General features: G+C 42.8%; 3 protein-coding genes across 3 annotated transcripts; 1 reads left to right on the top strand and 2 right to left on the bottom strand.

Moving 5' to 3' along the window:
- Window positions 1–422: 422 nt before the first annotated feature.
- Window positions 423–3,071, bottom strand: LOC117258967 (tubulin alpha-1C chain-like). Its single transcript, XM_033630230.2, has 4 exons — window positions 2,931–3,071; window positions 1,851–2,073; window positions 1,592–1,740; window positions 423–1,478 (listed from the first exon to the last, which is right to left on the bottom strand). The coding sequence occupies exons 1-4, from the start codon at window positions 2,931–2,933 to the stop codon at window positions 501–503; spliced, it is 1,353 nt and encodes a 450-aa protein (XP_033486121.2). The 5' UTR covers window positions 2,934–3,071; the 3' UTR covers window positions 423–500.
- A 3,375-nt stretch (window positions 3,072–6,446) lies between these two features.
- LOC144458267 (tubulin alpha chain-like) lies at window positions 6,447–9,853 on the bottom strand. The gene is made up of 4 exons (XM_033630231.2): window positions 9,713–9,853; window positions 8,703–8,925; window positions 8,442–8,590; window positions 6,447–8,331 (listed from the first exon to the last, which is right to left on the bottom strand). Exons 1-4 carry the CDS (start codon window positions 9,713–9,715, stop codon window positions 7,354–7,356), a joined length of 1,353 nt encoding a protein of 450 aa, XP_033486122.2. The 5' UTR covers window positions 9,716–9,853; the 3' UTR covers window positions 6,447–7,353.
- A 1,542-nt stretch (window positions 9,854–11,395) lies between these two features.
- On the top strand, window positions 11,396–13,774 carry LOC117258968 (tubulin alpha chain-like). The gene is made up of 4 exons (XM_033630233.2): window positions 11,396–11,536; window positions 12,056–12,278; window positions 12,365–12,513; window positions 12,625–13,774. The coding sequence occupies exons 1-4, from the start codon at window positions 11,534–11,536 to the stop codon at window positions 13,600–13,602; spliced, it is 1,353 nt and encodes a 450-aa protein (XP_033486124.2). The 5' UTR covers window positions 11,396–11,533; the 3' UTR covers window positions 13,603–13,774.
- Window positions 13,775–19,327: the final 5,553 nt, after the last annotated feature.

Raw genomic sequence — 19,327 nt, 5'->3', positions numbered from 1 at the left:
ATCATCCATTATCCAGTCTGGTAACAGCAGAACTAAGTATTTTTAAACACCACCTGTCTGCCACTATGAGAAGTCCCCCATCCCTCCCCTGGGCCACAGTGAATACCACTCCCTATTTTAAACCAGACTGGGTTTAGTCCTCAATTCTTCTCACGTAAAGCACAAATAAGCCTTTAATTTGGAAATGTGACCACTGCAAATGGTATGCTGAGAACATCTGATGCTGAAAAAGTCATTTAGTTGTTGAACAACCTGCAACAAATTGAGTTTGCCATTTCAACAATGGTGTGTAGTTCAAACATTTGTTGAACACTACTGCCCCCAAGTGACTAAAGTGAGCATCATCATCTGTAGTCAAAACCTTTCAGATTAAAGTTGTGCCGAGTGTTTTAATGGTGAGAGCATGAAACACAGCAAACAAGTTTAGTCCATGAACAAACTTTATTTAATCATGAATTAAAGGCACAAATCTGTGATCAATAAAGTGGAATGCATGCCATTTAATACTCCTCTCCCTCATCATCATCCTCTCCCAGACTATCAGTGCCAACCTCCTCATAATCCTTCTCCAGAGCTGCCATGTCCTCTCTGGCCTCAGAGAACTCTCCCTCCTCCATACCCTCACCCACATACCAATGAACAAAGGCACGCTTAGCGTACATCAGATCAAATTTGTGGTCCAGCCGAGCCCAGGCCTCTGCAATAGCAGTGGTGTTGCTCAGCATGCACACAGCCCTCTGGACCTTGGCCAGGTCTCCACCAGGAACTACAGTGGGTGGCTGGTAGTTGATGCCCACTTTGAAACCAGTGGGGCACCAGTCCACAAACTGGATGGAGCGCTTGGTTTTAATGGCAGCAATGGCAGCATTGACATCTTTGGGCACCACATCACCACGATACAAAAGGCAACAAGCCATGTATTTGCCATGGCGAGGGTCACATTTCACCATCTGGTTGGATGGCTCGAAGCAGGCGTTGGTGATTTCTGACACCGTTAGCTGCTCATGGTAAGCCTTCTCAGCAGAGATGACAGGGGCATAGGTGGCCAGAGGGAAGTGGATACGGGGATATGGCACCAAGTTGGTCTGGAACTCTGTCAGATCAACATTGAGGGCGCCATCGAAACGAAGGGACGCAGTGATGGAGGACACAATCTGACTGATCAGCCTGTTCAGGTTGGTGTAAGTGGGACGCTCGATATCGAGGTTCCTGCGGCAGATATCGTAGATGGCCTCGTTATCTACCATGAAGGCACAGTCAGAGTGCTCCAGGGTGGTGTGGGTGGTCAGGATGGAGTTGTAGGGCTCCACCACAGCGGTGGACACCTGGGGAGCTGGGTAGATGGAGAACTCCAGCTTGGACTTCTTGCCGTAGTCCACGGACAGACGCTCCATCAGCAGGGAGGTGAAACCAGAGCCGGTGCCACCTCCGAAGCTGTGGAAAACCAGGAAGCCCTGAAGGCCGGTGCACTGGTCAGCCTGAGGACACAGAGGGAGACACACTGATCACATATGAGATACAGCTATGTCATTTAATCTGCTATTCTAGAGCAGAACTAGGAATCAATCCCTCCTGATATCAAGTTACCCACCAGTTTGCGGATCCTGTCCAGCACCAGGTCGATGATCTCTTTGCCGATGGTGTAGTGTCCACGGGCGTAGTTGTTGGCAGCATCCTCCTTGCCAGTGATCAGCTGCTCAGGGTGGAACAGCTGGCGGTAGGTCCCAGTGCGCACCTCATCTGAGAAGAGAAATAAAAATAAATTATAGGAGGGTTTGACATAAGGGAAAAAAACTACACAAAAGCAGCAACTATATATTTTTTTAAATTTGTATTTTACGAGAGTTTACCGATGACAGTGGGCTCCAGGTCAACAAAAACAGCTCTGGGGACGTGCTTTCCAGCTCCAGTCTCACTGAAGAAGGTGTTGAAGGAATCATCTCCTCCGCCGATGGTCTTGTCACTGGGCATCTGTCCGTCTGGCTGGATCCCATGTTCCAGGCAGTAAAGCTCCCAGCAGGCATTGCCAATCTGGACACCAGCCTGACCGACGTGCACGGAGATACACTCACGCTGTGGAAAGAAAAAAGGTTGTTGATCAGAAAGTATATATGTTATTCAAATAAGCTGGTTGTGGTGTAATTTTAACAAATCAGATGCTGGAGGCCACTCGTCACATGTTGAGCACGGCTCCGGGGCTAATGCAAGATTCAAATCAGGAGACAAAGGCTCTAGTGTGAAGCACCAGATACCAGAACATCATGACTAACATCACCTGATGCAGTCATTTAGCCTCACAGCAAACACTCCTTAAAAAGGGGTAAAAAAAACTTAGGGAGTGGTTGATCATTCAGACTTAAAATATGCTCAACAAAAAAAACTGGTTCATTGAAAACATCCACATCAAAGCTCTGTGGTGAAACAAACCAAACACGGCTGGAGTTCAGGACTTTCATACAAAGTGAGGCCTTTACAACATCAAAGATTACATGTACAAGCCCCATTAAGCTTTTAGTGAATAGGTTTTATTTAAAAAGCCTGTGGTTGCACTTTCATAAGGGCCTCTTCAAACAGAGGGTAGTCTGAATGTTCAGGCTGAAAGCACACTGACCTTTGCTAACTGGGTCAATGTACAGACAAGAAAGCCGGAAGCTGCCAGCCACGACTTATCCATAATTTGGGCTGTGCCCCGTCGAATTATCACTTAAACTTACCAACACTACAGTTAAAAAACGACCCACCGAGGACGAAGTTTGGTCAACTGTTCCTTACCTTTAACTTTTTGTTTTAACGTCGACAGTTGATGCTACTTCCTCATACTTAAACCACTTAGTAAAACTGAGTTGCCACGTGGTGACACACTTTCAGAGCGGTGAACTGAGCTAAATTAGCACACAATAAGTAAAATAAAACCTTAGTTTACAACTTACCATGTTTCCTGAAGCTGTGAAGTGTCTTACAGTTTTGTTAAAGAGGAGGAAGAGGTACGGTTAACTCTCACAGCAGGCGGTTAGGAGACCAGCGTAAGAAGTAACTGACGCGTTTTCTCTGGGCGGGCTCATTTATACTCCTCTAACCGGCGGAAAAGTGCTGCTGAATCTCATTGGTCCGAAGTCACGTGAGCGCGCTTCCTATTGGATGAACTGAAATATCATATGCGCCACGAGCTCTGCTGGAAAATTGAGTAATCATAACTGACAACTTCGGACCGGAAGTGGATACTTTTAAACCGATTTCTGATCATTACCGCTTTTCTTCTGTATCGTCTGTGTGTATATCTGCTAAGTATAGTTATTGCAGAGTCTCTATTGTGTCACATTTGTCCTTTTTCTTATTTAAATCAACAAAAACTAAGTGAGTACATTTACTCGAGTACTGTACTTTAGTACGGTTGTGACATACTTATACTTCGCTTGAGTATTTCCGCCCTCTCCATCTCTACACTTCTGCTCCATTATTACAGTTCAGGGGCAAATATTATAGTTGGTACTCCACTATATTCATTACTTTGCAGTCACATTAATACAAAGTAGAATCACAAGTGAATTATGTTGTATGGTAAGTTTAAGACAAGATGCAACTTGATCCTCCAAGGCAGATTCTCAACCTACCCAGTAGTATATGAAGTAATAAAACTTAACCCCACCTTTGCCAGCTCCAACATTACAGTGATGAAGACATTAATGGAGAAATCAGGGGTGTAAATACAGACAGTGGAGGCTGTGCGGTTGCACTGGGGCCCCTGGAGTCCCTGGGGTGGGGGGGGTGGGGGGTCCTTGCAAATGATTCAGATTACCACCACACTAGCCTCGCGTCACCAGGCTCTTCATGTAAGGCAAAGAGCCTGGTTTCTATTCACTCTGAATTTTGTCTGGATTCTGGTTCTGGTCTAGAGAGCGAATGCGGAATTCACCAAATTCACCAAAGTAAAAGTGTTCACCAAAGTAAAACTTGAAATTCTGGCGCACCATCGATTTGGGGTGATGAGGGGTGTAAGAAAATCAATTAACTTAATGGCTTGGGGCTTTTCCTGTAAATTATATTCTTTAAATTAAAAAAGTTTCACCGCATTTTTATAAGCTTGGTGCTTTTATTTTGACGGAAAGGTGCATCCATCGAATTCCTGATCCTGTCTCACTCGCCCTGGTTCCGGTTCCTTACCAAAACGGCCACTAACAGCCTCAGACTAACACCAGACAACTGCACCTGTGTTCAGAGAAGAAATCATTGAATTAAAAATGGTGCCATTTGCTTTGGGCTGTATTCCCTCAAAAATGCAAACCCATCTCCGTCATGATTTCCTTGTCTTTTCTCTCTTTTTATTTTTGGTAAAATAGTCAGTAGCGATCTACATAAACTATCAACACTATAAATAAACTATATTAAAAATCTCTTTACTCAGTTTACTGATGATCAGTGGGAAAGTATATGTTAGAATGTCTTCTCTTAATTGTTGTGCAATAAAATAATTGAACAGAATTATAAATATATGCACAGGATGTATCTTAACCCATTGCGTCTGAGTAAGATATATCCTAACTCATCCTCTAAATGTCACAGATCTAAAACATGTACAGGGTCAGTCATTCATGTTTTCTGGGAATGCAGAAAACTAAAACATTTTTGGAAAGAGGTGCATGATTTGACTGTTAAGGTCTTGAGGACTCCATCTGACATTTCCCCAGTACGGTACCTCTTTGGTATGGAACTGAATAGGACGCTAGACCCCATGTCTGCAAAGAGGATCAGCATAATGCCATGCCAAAGAAGTGCATTTTGCTCAGCTGGAACCAGGAAAGACCCCCAACATTAAACTTGTTCAAACAAATATTGAACAACACAATACAATTGGAACAACGTATTTACATATTAAAAACTAAAGGGGAAGTCTTCCTGAGAACATGGGAACCCCTTATGGATCTCTGACTACCCACTTAGCTGGATTATGTCGGCTTATGTGTGCTCTGATTCTGAAGAAATGAACCAATTTTCACTGACCATTGTTTTGTTTTTTTGATTTTATTTAAAAAAAAATTATTGTCTATTTATTCATTTATTTTACTATCAGTTATTACAACTAGGATTTTACCATGTCTTTACTGTCCATGTACTCATTTGAGGGTGTTTCTAAAAGGTTAAAAACAAATAAATAAATGATTGAAAAAAAAAAATCTGTTGAACTCAGTTAACAATTTCTTATTTTCTTGTATATTTTTGTCATATACAGGCATACAGTGATAATCGTTGGGTAGCATGTAATGTCAAGTCTTTATTTGATCATGTGACAAAATAAAATGATCCAGTAGCTAGTTTAGGTGCAAAATCTGTTGAGTGCAAATCCAACAGCTGAGCACATCTACAAGTCCAGCGAGCAGTCATACCTTTTAAACAGAAAAGCGGCAGTGAGACAAGACAATAAGAAACAAACAAAAGACAAAAGTAGCAGGGCTCTTTAAATGAGATTCCTTTGGCTTTTTTATAATCAGTTGTCTGTGGTGTGTGCACGCTTCATAAATAGTAACTAGCATGCACTGGGGCCTGTCACAATAGTGTGCACTAGGGCCCGTGGTTACTACCTTACGCACTGGGGGAAATAATGGGCAAGTCATGAAATACAGCCTGTATTACTCTGAAATGGGACATTCTGCATAATGGGTGTTACAGCTGTGTGTGTTTTCTGCTGCTGTCCCTTTTCCCTCCATTGTAGATCTGCCCAGGTGTGCTGCGTTACTTTACAAGGTGCAGTGCACCTGGCGTGGAGGAGGTGTTTAAGAGCTCCTGTGCCAGCAGCAAAGGAGAAAGGCCTCTGGTGTGGAGACTGCTGGTCCTGCTGCCTGTCAGCCTGGATTTTTGTTGTCTTGTTGTTTGATTGTTTTACTTGTGATGAAGCCCATAGATTTGAGTGTTTAAAGGTGTTTATGAAGTTATTTTGGGTCAGTGTTGGAGTTTTGTTTGCCCATAGGGCCGCCGAAGGGTGGGGTGTAACAATGGGTACTTTTACTTTTTACTTTGGTACTTTAAGTATATTTTGATCTCACTTTACTCACACATACACACATACATATGGAGTAGAATTATAAACTTGTATAAAATAGAAATCCTTAAGTAAAGTACAAATGCCAAAGTTGTACTGAAGTACACGACTAAATGAACTTAGTTACATTCTACTGCTGGTTGTTATACAAAAATTCTTCAAGATAAATCCAGATTTCAACTCTTAAATGGAAATTCAGGAGCAAGCAGGTGGATCTGTAAGAAACAGCCGTGACAGTCTTTCCAAAACTAATTAAGTGCAGCCAAATGAGTGAGCTCAAGAGTCTTTCACAAGCATAGTTAGAGCTGTAGATGCCTTGACAACAAATAAGTAAGCAGCTAAAATCATCTCAATTCAATTTTCATATTAAAAAAAATAAAAGCATCACCAAATGAAAATTGATCAGCTGTCATTTTTATTTTCCTTATTATTATAGAGAAGTTTATGAAAATGATTACAAATTATAAAGTTAAAATGATCAAAATGTGAAAGAACTGAAGATGATAATTTAGAATATAATCTTTTAAATTATTAATTTATTTCCTTTCTTTGGAATTGTTGATTTGGTTGATATAGGATAGGCAAAAATAAGCCTCAACCTACTCCTTTTTTTGTTATTGCATGTGAGATAATTTGTTTGCAATAATCTTTGTTTCTCCAGATGTCTGTAACCGAAATAAAACTTATTCATTCATTCATTCATTCATTCATATTTTTACCATTAATTTGTGGTTTTGTAGTTTATGTAAACATATCATTTTATTGTAGAATAGCCCCAGTTTTTTCATCTAACATAAGTTCTTCTTTGAACATGGGTGTATTTCTGAGTGAGTTAGCAATTTGTATGTGTTACAAGGGCCTGTTCTCACACGCTGGTGTTGTGCAACCCCACAGCCCACACTGTTACACCCCTGGTTGTGGTAAGTCTTCCTTTTGACCTGGCTTTGACCCTTTTTTCTCACCCCGGCCACCAGAGGTCTCCATATGATTGGAAATAAATCCTTTTGGTTTAATTTTTCATTTCAAAACTTAAGTTCACCTCTCTGTCATCAAGAATGATCCTGCAAACTGAAGTTGGAGCTTCAACAGATCAGAAGTCCTCACAGATGTTAGTGCAGTATGAAAAACAAGACAAAAAGGTCAATATTTTTTGCAGGATTTATTAACAGTGAATAAACCATCAAATGGCTTTTTACAACTAAAGTTATGCATCTAGATTCTAGACCACAAACACAATGTGAAGCATCTAAACAGAAATTCAAGATACTGTGCTCCTGATTGTTGTTCAGGAATGACACCTTGAACTTAGTAAGTAGGCCCTACTCCTCTCCCTCCTCCTCTCCCTCACCCTCGATGGAGTCGACTCCAACCTCCTCATAATCCTTCTCCAGAGCTGCCATGTCCTCTCTGGCCTCAGAGAACTCTCCCTCCTCCATACCCTCACCCACATACCAGTGAACAAAGGCACGCTTAGCGTACATCAGATCAAACTTGTGGTCCAGCCGAGCCCAGGCCTCTGCAATAGCAGTGGTGTTGCTCAGCATGCACACAGCCCTCTGGACCTTGGCCAGGTCTCCACCAGGAACTACAGTGGGTGGCTGGTAGTTGATGCCTACCTTGAAACCAGTGGGGCACCAGTCCACAAACTGGATGGAGCGCTTGGTTTTAATGGTGGCGATGGCAGCATTGACATCTTTGGGCACCACATCACCACGATACAAAAGGCAACAAGCCATGTATTTGCCGTGGCGAGGGTCACATTTCACCATCTGATTGGATGGCTCAAAGCAGGCGTTGGTGATTTCTGACACCGTTAACTGCTCATGGTAAGCCTTCTCAGCAGAGATGACAGGGGCATAGGTGGCCAGAGGGAAGTGGATACGGGGATATGGCACCAAGTTGGTCTGGAACTCTGTCAGATCAACATTGAGGGCGCCATCGAAACGAAGGGACGCAGTGATGGAGGACACAATCTGACTGATCAGCCTGTTCAGGTTGGTGTAAGTGGGACGCTCGATATCGAGGTTCCTGCGGCAGATATCGTAGATGGCCTCGTTATCTACCATGAAGGCACAGTCAGAGTGCTCCAGGGTGGTGTGGGTGGTCAGGATGGAGTTGTAGGGCTCCACCACAGCGGTGGACACCTGGGGAGCTGGGTAGATGGAGAACTCCAGCTTGGACTTCTTGCCGTAGTCCACGGACAGACGCTCCATCAGCAGGGAGGTGAAACCAGAGCCGGTGCCACCTCCGAAGCTGTGGAAAACCAGGAAGCCCTGAAGGCCGGTGCACTGGTCAGCCTGAGGACACAGAGGGAGACACACTGATCACATGAGATACAGCTATGTCATTTAATCTGCTATTCTAGAGCAGAACTAGGAATCAATCCTCCTAATATCAAGTTACCCACCAGTTTGCGGATCCTGTCCAGCACCAGGTCGATGATCTCTTTGCCGATGGTGTAGTGTCCACGGGCGTAGTTGTTGGCAGCATCCTCCTTGCCAGTGATCAGCTGCTCAGGGTGGAACAGCTGGCGGTAGGTCCCAGTGCGCACCTCATCTGAGAAGAGAAATAAAAATAAATTATAGGAGGGTTTGACATAAGGGAAAAAAACTACACAAAAGCAGCAACTATATATATTTTTTTAAATTTGTATTTTATGAGAGTTTACCGATGACAGTGGGCTCCAGGTCGACAAAAACAGCTCTGGGGACGTGCTTTCCAGCTCCAGTCTCACTGAAGAAGGTGTTGAAGGAATCATCTCCTCCACCGATGGTCTTGTCACTGGGCATCTGTCCGTCCGGCTGGATCCCATGTTCCAGGCAGTAAAGCTCCCAGCAGGCATTGCCAATCTGGACACCAGCCTGACCGACATGGATGGAGATACACTCACGCTGTGGGGAAGAAGAGGACGATTTGGATTACAAAATTTACAAATCTTAAGCATTAAAAATACCTCTTTCAAAATTATTTTCATATCAACTGCTACTAATTGAGCTAAACTTCTAACTTAAAGTTCTTCAGAAATAGAAGGTGTTTTTGTCACAGAGCCTTTAAATGACCTGAAAAATCACAGTGCATCATGGACTGTTTCAATTCAGTCACCCCGCCCTGCTCGACAAGCCTTTACTCTTCTCATTTTCTATGACATCATGTCTGCCTGAGGTTCAGTCGTATTTTTTTTCTCTCTCAGGAACACATGCATTTTCTGCTGCCACATCAGATTCTGTCTATTTCATGCAGAGTTACAGTAGAGACAGAGGGTTATGTGGGTCAGACATGTTGCAGTGTGCTGTCTCTTTAAAAAGCCACTTTCACATCCTCACTGGGAACAAAAGTCTCCCATTAATGTTAGAATGGAAGGTTTTATAGGCAGTCAGTGGGATGAATAATATAACATAAAATCATCTAATAATAATATTTATATAAAAGCTGCAAAAAGGGTCCTAGAATCAAGATGAAGAAACAGCAACAGAATTAGTGTGAAGCTAGTCAAGCTGATTAAAAAGAGGCGTTGGCTCACAGTGCAGGGGTGCATCACACTACGTCTCTATAAAGCAAGAGCTGTGAAGAGAATAAAGGGTGACGTCACAGAAATATCATATGAGCCACCTCCTTTAAGCCCCTTCTGTGACTGTCAAACAAAAACTCCTGAAATAAAATATCCAACATGTTACTCACCATGATGGCTCGTCGGTATTATGCAATGTAATGAGACAAGCCAGAGGAGTGTTTGTGTCTGACGGCTGCGGTGTCTGTCTGAGGCTGAGGCTGAGGCCGCTCTGCTGCTGATGCACCACACTCAGGTATTCTGCCTCTGCAGGAGAACAGATGAAGTGAACAAAATATAGAGTCTCCTCCTCCTCCTGCCGCAGTAACCGTTTCACATCCAGAGCAACTAAGATGCTGCAACTGAGACAGGAGGACTGGGACTGTGTGATGATGAGTTGATGATTTGGTCCATAGGGCCGTGCAGCCAAATGACAGGAAGTTCAAATTATTCTGTGACTAGGAATACTCAGTTTAGCTGGAGGTGGAATTACATGACATAATCCGTCTGTCCCTAAAGTGATGGGGGAAAAAACTTCATGTTTTGTGCTCCAGCTACTTGAGATAGTCTGTGAAAAAGAATCATATATGTGTCTGGCAGAATTTATGACCACTGTAAACTCTGGTAAATGACTGTTATTTGTGTCTGTTTTTGGCCCTTATCGACCCGTATGTTTGGAGAGGTCCCAATCAAGTTTTTTGCCCCTGATCCGAATCATTACATATTGAGTTTCTGCAGGCGCTGAGTCCTGATCTGACTAAAATAGCTCTGCAATGCATCAACGCTGTTCCAGTGTTGTTGGATTTTTGTTTTGATGAAGAATAAAAAAACAACCTCACTGTCTCTTCTCTCTCACTTCAGGTGGGGAGTGTCCAGGGGGCAATTTTGGGATCTACAAAGCTCAATATAACCGATCCCTATCAGTGAGAAATTGCCTTGACCTGCCTCAGTACCGATCTTTGAGATAGGATCAGGGCATCCCTTATTTTGTTCCTATCATTATCTGATGTTAGTATTGTTTTATCTGTCATCTGGTTTTGTTGTGTTTTGTTCACAATTATTTCTGTTAAGATCTTGGCCAGGACTTCTTGCAAAAGTGGGATTCCAGTCTCACTGGGACTCACCCAATTCCATGACCTCTTATCCTTGTAGGGGTCACGGGGGCCTGGAGCCTATCCCAGCTGACATTGGGTGAGAGGCAGGGTGCACCCTGGACAGGTCACCAGACTATCACAGGGCTGACACATACAGACAGACAACCATTAACACCTCCGGACAATTTAGAGTCACCAGTTTACCTGCATGTCTTTGGACTGTGGGAGGAAGCTGGAGGAAACCCACGCTGACACAGGGAGAACATGCAAACTCCACACAGAAGCTCCCCCACAACAGAGTTTAAACCAGTATGCCAGTATAACTTCATGCATTAGTGATTATAATTAAATAACACACAGTATTATGACAGGAACCATTCTGCATAATGAGTTTACTCCTGCTACTTCAAGTATATTTTGATGCTGAGACCTTTTTTACTTAATTTTGAATGCAGGACTTGTAACAGTATTTTTACACTGTGGTGTTGCTGCTTTTGCTTCAGTAAAAGAACCGAATACTGAATACTCCATCACTGCATTATGGACAGTATATGTCATGTGAATCCACCTCCAGCTAGACTGCTCAAAAATATAATTTGACCTTCATCAACTCATCATCACACAGTCCCAGTCCTCCTGTCTCAGTTGCAGCATCTTAGTTGTTCTGGATGTGAAATGGTTACTGCAGCAGGAGGAGGAGGAGTCTCTATATTGTGTGCACTTCGTCTGTTCTCCTGCAGAGGCAGAATATTTGAGTGTGGTGCATCAGCAGATCAGCCTCAGACAGACACCGCAGCCGTCAGACACAAACACTCCTCTGGCTTGTCTCATTACATTGCATAATATCGACGAGCCATCATGGTGAGTAACATATATATTATATATTTTATCTCCAGGGTTATTGTTCGAGAGTCTAAGAGATGGGGTGTGGACGGGAATGGAGGCTGTATTGTGGCTTCTTAAAGAGACAGCGCACTGCAACGTGTCTGACCTAGATAATCCTCTGTCCCTACAGTGACTCTGCATGCAACGGTATTGTGTGGCAGCAGAACATTCATGTGTTCCTGTTAAATAACTGATAAACTGAACCTCAGACAGACATCCTGTCATAGAATATAAGAACAGCAAAGGCCTTTCTTGTATGGTCCATGATGCACTGCGATTTTTCAGGTCATTTAAAGGCTTTCCGACAAAAACACCTATTGTTGAAGAACTTGGCACCATGGTTGTGTCGTACTCGCTTTTTCAGATCTGTGTGTTTAGCTCTTATATTTCAACAGTCAAAGCAGCTGTTATGGAAACTATTTCAATTAAGGAAGTATTATTGAGGCTTGAGATTTATTAATTTTTTAATCCAAATCGTCCTCTTCTTCCCCACAGCGTGAGTGTATCTCAGTCCACGTCGGTCAGGCTGGTGTCCAGATTGGCAATGCCTGCTGGGAGCTTTACTGCCTGGAACATGGGATCCAGCCGGACGGACAGATGCCCAGTGACAAGACCATCGGCGGAGGAGATGATTCCTTCAACACCTTCTTCAGTGAGACTGGAGCTGGAAAGCACGTCCCCAGAGCTGTTTTTGTCGACCTGGAGCCCACTGTCATCGGTAAGTGTCGTCTCTTCTGACTGAACATTAATTTAAGAAACTTAAAGTTGCCACAACTGATTCAATGTGTGTTTTTGTCTCCTCAGATGAGGTGCGCTCTGGGACCTACCGCCAGCTGTTCCACCCTGAGCAGCTGATCACTGGCAAGGAGGATGCTGCCAACAACTACGCCCGTGGACACTACACCATCGGCAAAGAGATCATCGACCTGGTGCTGGACAGGATCCGCAAACTGGTGGGTAACTTGATATCAGGAGGGATTGATTCCTAGTTCTGCTAGAGTATCAGATTAAATGACATAGCTGTATCTCATATGTGATCAGTGTGTCTCCCTCTGTGTCCTCAGGCTGACCAGTGCACCGGCCTTCAGGGCTTCCTGGTTTTCCACAGCTTCGGAGGTGGCACCGGCTCTGGTTTCACCTCCCTGCTGATGGAGCGTCTGTCCGTGGACTACGGCAAGAAGTCCAAGCTGGAGTTCTCCATCTACCCAGCTCCCCAGGTGTCCACCGCTGTGGTGGAGCCCTACAACTCCATCCTGACCACCCACACCACCCTGGAGCACTCTGACTGTGCCTTCATGGTAGATAACGAGGCCATCTACGATATCTGCCGCAGGAACCTCGATATCGAGCGTCCCACTTACACCAACCTGAACAGGCTGATCAGTCAGATTGTGTCCTCCATCACTGCGTCCCTTCGTTTCGATGGCGCCCTCAATGTTGATCTGACAGAGTTCCAGACCAACTTGGTGCCATATCCCCGTATCCACTTCCCTCTGGCCACCTATGCCCCTGTCATCTCTGCTGAGAAGGCTTACCATGAGCAGTTAACGGTGTCAGAAATCACCAATGCCTGCTTTGAACCTGCCAATCAGTTGGTGAAATGTGACCCTCGCCACGGCAAATACATGGCTTGTTGCCTTTTGTATCGTGGTGATGTGGTGCCCAAAGATGTCAATGCTGCCATCGCCACCATTAAAACCAAGCGCTCCATCCAGTTTGTGGACTGGTGCCCCACTGGTTTCAAGGTGGGCATCAACTACCAGCCACCCACTGTAGTTCCTGGTGGAGACCTGGCCAAGGTCCAGAGGGCTGTGTGCATGCTGAGCAACACCACTGCTATTGCAGAGGCCTGGGCTCGGCTGGACCACAAATTTGATCTGATGTACGCTAAGCGTGCCTTTGTTCACTGGTATGTGGGTGAGGGTATGGAGGAGGGAGAGTTCTCTGAGGCCAGAGAGGACATGGCAGCTCTGGAGAAGGATTATGAGGAGGTTGGAGTCGACTCCATCGAGGGTGAGGGAGAGGAGGAGGGAGAGGAGTAGGGCCTACTTACTAATAAGTTCGAAGTGTTCAAGTGTTATTCCTGAACAACAATCAGGAGCACAGTATCTTGAATTTCTGTTTAGATGTGTGATGTTGTGTTCTTAATAAATCACAGTAGTTGTAAAAAGCCATTTGATGGTTTGTGCACTGTTAATAAATTTGGGAAAATTACAGGCTGTCTTGTCTTGTCTTGTGTTTCATACTGCACTGACACCTGTAAGGACTTTGGGCCTGATGAAGCTCCTTCTCCACTTTGCAGGATCCATCTTTCCTTTTCTGATTTCTTAAGCCCATGCTCTGTGATCTGCAACATAAGCTTACAATTCTTCTTCTGAAGTGTGTTCAGATTATACATCATGGCACCACCAAGGAGCCTGTCTTGTGAAGTTGTTGAACAGACTTATAAGAAGAAAAAAAACATTTGCATATGACTGAAAGCCCTTACTGTGGAGGTTTTCCCTTTTTCTGTCAAACAAGATAATGTGGAAAGACATGGACTGAATGAATAAAAATTAACAGAGGAAGTTCAGTCAATGAATTGGGAGGAACTGGTGACCAGCAAAGGACGTCAAGATTACCCTAAATACACAAATACACAGGCGAATAGGGATCCTATTTGGCATGATTTAGTAAGAAACGTAATGGTCATGTTTGTTTTCTATCACATATCTCGAGTAATTGTCTACAATTTAAAAACCGATAGAGACAAATTCACTTTCAACCCACTGCCTCTGCATGCCCATCCCCAGACTCTCTCTACACCTCCCCTGGACTCTGCATTGTGATTTTTTTATATTTGTAGTGGAGTGTCATGCAGAAAGAAGGAGACACCAGACAGGATTCAGGATTGTGGTTGAGACCTTGACCGTGTTTTATTCCTCAGTAACACTCAGTAACATCTCTGCTGCTGGCATCACATCCTCAGTAAAATCATCAACCTTGCCGGGCAAGAGAAAGTAAACCCAAACAACAAACAATAATTAACATTAAAAGATGATTTATCAAATGAAAATAAACATAACTGTCAAGTTAAACTTAATATGACTCTCTGAAAGAAATAAATTCCCAACGTAAAGCATACAATTGCCAATAATCTCAGCATTCAATAGAGTGTGCCAGGGCTGACGTCAAAACCCAGAAGTTTAGCATTGCGCTGGTTCCCAGAAGAGAAAGTGAATGTGATTTTTGCATTGCGTTTTAGATTATGTCAGAAAATAAGCTCTGTGGCTAACACAAGTTTATGATACTTACAGGTTTTGTTCAGCGAGATAATCTTCACATATGAACACCTTTCATACCGCATATGAAGCTTAAATGCAATCGCCAGAAGTAAAAAGCTAACGTTAGGCTTTAACGGACTACATGACTACTCCACGGTCGCATGACTCTTGACGTCACTGCCACTAAGCTTTCAACTGATTTCGGCCGCTTTATTTTAAAAACATTGTATAATGGGGAAATCGGACTGTTTAAGCTAAATAAGAAGCTGTAATGGCAGACTGCCAGCACTCTTGCCTGTTCGGGGGTGATGATGTTTAATGTCCCGACAGGGTTTGTAGTCGTATTGAGCAACTTGTTAGCAACCGCCTTTTGTACGACACGTAAAAGCTTCAAAATTCACAAGTAGGGTATTTACTGATGTGTTTTATGTCGTGGAACAAAACCTGAAACTTGCTTAAGCTTTTGTTAACCACAGACCTTATTTGAGGCATTTTACCAAAATCCCATTCAAAAAACATATTGACTTTTAGACGAGAGAACCGGAATAGCTTCTCACACAGCTCTCTGTGAGGCACCTTTGTGGGAGTTAAATTAGTCTCTTCATCCTTATTTCAGCCTCTATTTGAAACACGGTGAGTGTGGAATAATGGGAAGTTTTCGTTTTGATTAAACCACGCTCACAGCCCACATTTAATCATTTTAATTTAAGCTTTACTACATATCGGCGTTAGCTAATAGCCAAACTTTTAGCTTTAGCTAACATCACCTTGAATGAAAAGAGCAGTTAAAGTTTCATGTTTTGTGACATTATGTTTTAATTGTAATTTATAATATTAAGTGTAGGTAAGGTTATTGGTGGTTTTCCTTTTAATGGAAAGTACATTTAATTTCAACCGTTGCTTTCAGCGCCATGTTTTGCTCCATCACAGCTGATTCAAATGATCAACTTGTTACCAAGCAGCTTCAGGACTTCATAAGGAGTTGATGGTTTTAATCAGCTGGTGCAGGGAGAGATTTAAAACATGCAGGACAAGAGTTACAAGGGGGGGTTTGGGAAACACTGCTCTATTATAATCAATGGCCAAAGAAACACTTTTTTATAATAAAGTGGAGTAAAGTAAATGAAACAGCTAAAGTGTTTTAAAAAAAAAAAAGAACACTAGGGAAAACATGACTTAGGAAATAAAACTTGGTTTGGTTTGGATAGAGGATGTGGGTATGGTTGGCTTCCACCTCCCCACATTTTCGCTGACAGCTTGGTGTTCTCTCCCAAGAAACAAAAGTTGCATGTGTGTAAACGATGACCACAGCTCTGTCTGGTTTTGGCAAACTAAATATGTTCCACATACTTTATGCAATAATAACATGAGAATATTCCTCTGCCCTAATCACATTTAATGCACTGATAATCAGCTATGTGTTTTTCTGAATAAACAGATTCATTTTAAGACTGTAAATAATTGTGCAGCATGTGTCAGGTGACGCATGATGTTGTGGTATCTGGTTCCTCATAAAGAGTCCTTTTATTTCTTCCCCCTCTTTGGACCGTAGCTTTTGAGCTGTCGTCAACATGCGGTGATGATGATCTGAAGAACCTAATTAGACATGGTTAAAAAATGTAGATGTCTGGCGATATTTAATGATAAATTTTACATATTGTCCTCCAGCGTGAGTGTATCTCAGTGCATGTGGGTCAGGCCAGATTGGCAATGCCTGCTGGGAGCTTTACTGCCTGGAACATGGGATCCAGCCGGACAGACAGATGCCCAGTGACAAGACCATCGGCGGCGGAGGAGATAATTCCTTCAGCACCTTCTTCAGTGAGACTGGAGCTGGAAAGAACGTCCCCAGAGCTGTTTTTGTCGACCTGGAGCCCATTGTCATCAGTAAACTCTCATTAAATAGAGATGCCAGTTCATTTCATGAATTTAAACCCTCATTTCTGATTAATCTGTTTCTTCAGATGAGGTGCACACTGGGACCTACCACCAGCTATCGCTGATCACTGGCAAGGAGGATCCTGCCAACAACTACGCCCGTGGACCCTACGCCATCGGCAAAGAGATCATCGACCTGGTGCTGGACAGGATCCGCAAACTGGTGGGTAATTCAGAGCAGGAGAAGTTCTTTCCTAATAAGCCTGAGATGATGTATAACTCATAAGAATTAATCAGGAAAGTGACAACAGTGCATGTGCTCTGATCATCAGTTTAAACTCCTAACATGCAGTTTGTGCCACAAGAGGGAACTGAAGCATTATTAATGACAAGTAATACCCCTGTGGGTAAGATCCTTGTGGTGAACTTAAGGAGCCTGTTCATCCACGTTGCCAAACACTTGCTTACTCCAGAGTGTCTACAGGTCCTGTTGAAAAGTCTTAAAATGTCCTAAATTCAGATTCGATGGGTCTTAAATATTTTTGGTTACATTACTGTGAACATTCCTCCAGCCTGACTGACCCAATGACCGTTTACATTCTTTGGACAGACCGAAGAATTACAATAATAAGTAGCATTTATTAGAGATGTACCGATACCACCTTTTCCTTCCTGAATGCCATAAAACTTTTTTTTAAATTATTATTATCCAGTGTCCAGATAAAGACACAGGTTAAAGTGCAGCCACACAATTTGGTAAAAAAGACATTTTAAAAGCTACAATGGAATGCTTTTTAAACTCCGCTCCGTTTCCATTTCGTTTGCCTGTAGCGTGCGTATGCGTAATGACGTGAGGCATTACGTGGTATCGGATTGGTCATAGGCTGTACTCCCCTCACCTTCTGTTTACCCCTACTGCTATCTAAGCATGCAAGAAGTTTTTTTTTAATGCGTCCAGGTTTTGAGATATCTTGAACTCCCAGCCCAATATTGTTGGTGTGAATGGAATTTAGTTTATTGTGCTAACAGCATTACAACAATGCATTAGAAGGGGCACAATTTCTGGACAGAGATTGTACCGTTAATCTGGAAGAGATAAAGAGAACATGATGCAGACGTTTGGCTTCATTCACCTATCGTTCTCAAGAAATTTCTTCTTAAAACCCACTTACTCAGTTTTTATGGAGATTTGGGGAATTGGATTTTAGTTAAGAACAGAGTGTACACACACTGAAGAGCACTCTTATGCACATTTTGTGCTGGCATGTTTGTGCAGAACAACTGAAACCACTAAGTCAGCTGAATCATACCCCCGAACTTCAGGATAATCTGAGTAATGCCTCCTCACCAAGCTTCAGTTTGTCCTCTTTTAGTCTTCAGGAAGTTACTAATGCTCTTCTTACAACTGACAATACAAAATCAACCGGTGCAGATAGTTTAGTTGCTTTCTTTCTTAAACATTCTGCGCCACTTATTGCAGAATGTATAACTCATATATTCAATCTGACCATCTCCACTGGAATAATCCCCACAGCCTGGAAAACAGTCTATGTCCTTCCCTTACATAAAGGAGGTGATAAAACCGATATAAATAACTATCGCCCTATTTCCAAATTATGTTGCCTGGCTAAAATTTTGGACTCCCTGGTAAATAATCAACTTAGATCATATCTTTCTTTGTTTTCTATACTCCCTCCCTATTCGACACAGTTGACCATTTGTTACTTAGAAAGAAATTGTCCTGTATTGGTTTTGATTCTGTCAGCTGCCTGTGGTTTGAAAACTATCTCTCCAATAGACTGCGATGCCTACAGATGGGTGATGGGTGCTGTTCATTCAAATTTTTTTTAATATTACTAAAGGTGTCCCACAGGGCTCAGTGTTAGGGCCAATATTGTTTTCAGTTTACATAAATGATATTGCCCCCCCCCCCATTGTCGAATCTGTATTTTTGTCTGTTTTGGATTATGGTGATGTTATATACCGAAAAGCTGCTGTCTCTACACTGAAATCACTTGATGTTGTCTACCACTCAGCCCTAAGGTTCATTACAGGTGATCCTTGCAGCACCCATCACTGCCACCTTTACTGAAAGGTTGGCTGGCCACAGTTGGCTGTGAGGCGGGAACAGCATTGGTATTTGTTCATTTATAAAGCTTTGATACAGATGCTTCCACTCTATATCTCATCACTCTTAACTCTGTCCTAGGACTAGGAAGCATGTCATTCTCTTACAGTGCACCTTTATACTTGGAATAACCCACAAAAGACCTTAAACTTAGACACTCTGCCACTCTTATGGCTGTTTAAGTGCCTTATTTCGGATCTTGTTTTAACTGAGTGTAAATGTTTTTAAATGTACATCTACACTTTAGCATGTTTATCACCCTGTATTTCTACTTTTAGAGCCCATTTATTGCTAGTGTTGTTTGTTGTTTTGTATGATTTCATTTTTGTTTTAACTGATATGCGTGATTGTTCTTTGTTTACCTATTAATTGCTTTAATGTCTTTGTTCATGCTCGGCATCACTGAAAATGAGGGTCTCCCTCCATTGATTTCCCGAGTCTTAAATAAAGGTTTGAACTGGTTATTGTGTTTTCTTCAATTCTACAATTTTCTGATAT

This window comes from Epinephelus lanceolatus, chromosome 8 (genome assembly GCF_041903045.1).
Source record: "Epinephelus lanceolatus isolate andai-2023 chromosome 8, ASM4190304v1, whole genome shotgun sequence".
NCBI classification, from domain to species: Eukaryota; Metazoa; Chordata; class Actinopteri; order Perciformes; family Serranidae; genus Epinephelus; species Epinephelus lanceolatus.
This window is presented reverse-complemented; position numbering and strand designations above follow the sequence as displayed.

Excerpts from the sequence above, each read along its gene's own strand:
- LOC117258967 (XM_033630230.2), bottom strand. Across the intron at positions 1,741-1,850 it reads CCTGGAGCCCACTGTCATCG|ATGAGGTGCGCACTGGGACC; the intron begins GTAAACTCTCGT and ends TTCTCTTCTCAG. Across the intron at positions 1,479-1,591 it reads TGGACAGGATCCGCAAACTG|GCTGACCAGTGCACCGGCCT; the intron begins GTGGGTAACTTG and ends CTGTGTCCTCAG.
- LOC144458267 (XM_033630231.2), bottom strand. Across the intron at positions 8,591-8,702 it reads CCTGGAGCCCACTGTCATCG|ATGAGGTGCGCACTGGGACC; the intron begins GTAAACTCTCAT and ends TTCTCTTCTCAG. Across the intron at positions 8,332-8,441 it reads TGGACAGGATCCGCAAACTG|GCTGACCAGTGCACCGGCCT; the intron begins GTGGGTAACTTG and ends CTGTGTCCTCAG.
- LOC117258968 (XM_033630233.2), top strand. Across the intron at positions 12,279-12,364 it reads CCTGGAGCCCACTGTCATCG|ATGAGGTGCGCTCTGGGACC; the intron begins GTAAGTGTCGTC and ends TTGTCTCCTCAG. Across the intron at positions 12,514-12,624 it reads TGGACAGGATCCGCAAACTG|GCTGACCAGTGCACCGGCCT; the intron begins GTGGGTAACTTG and ends CTGTGTCCTCAG.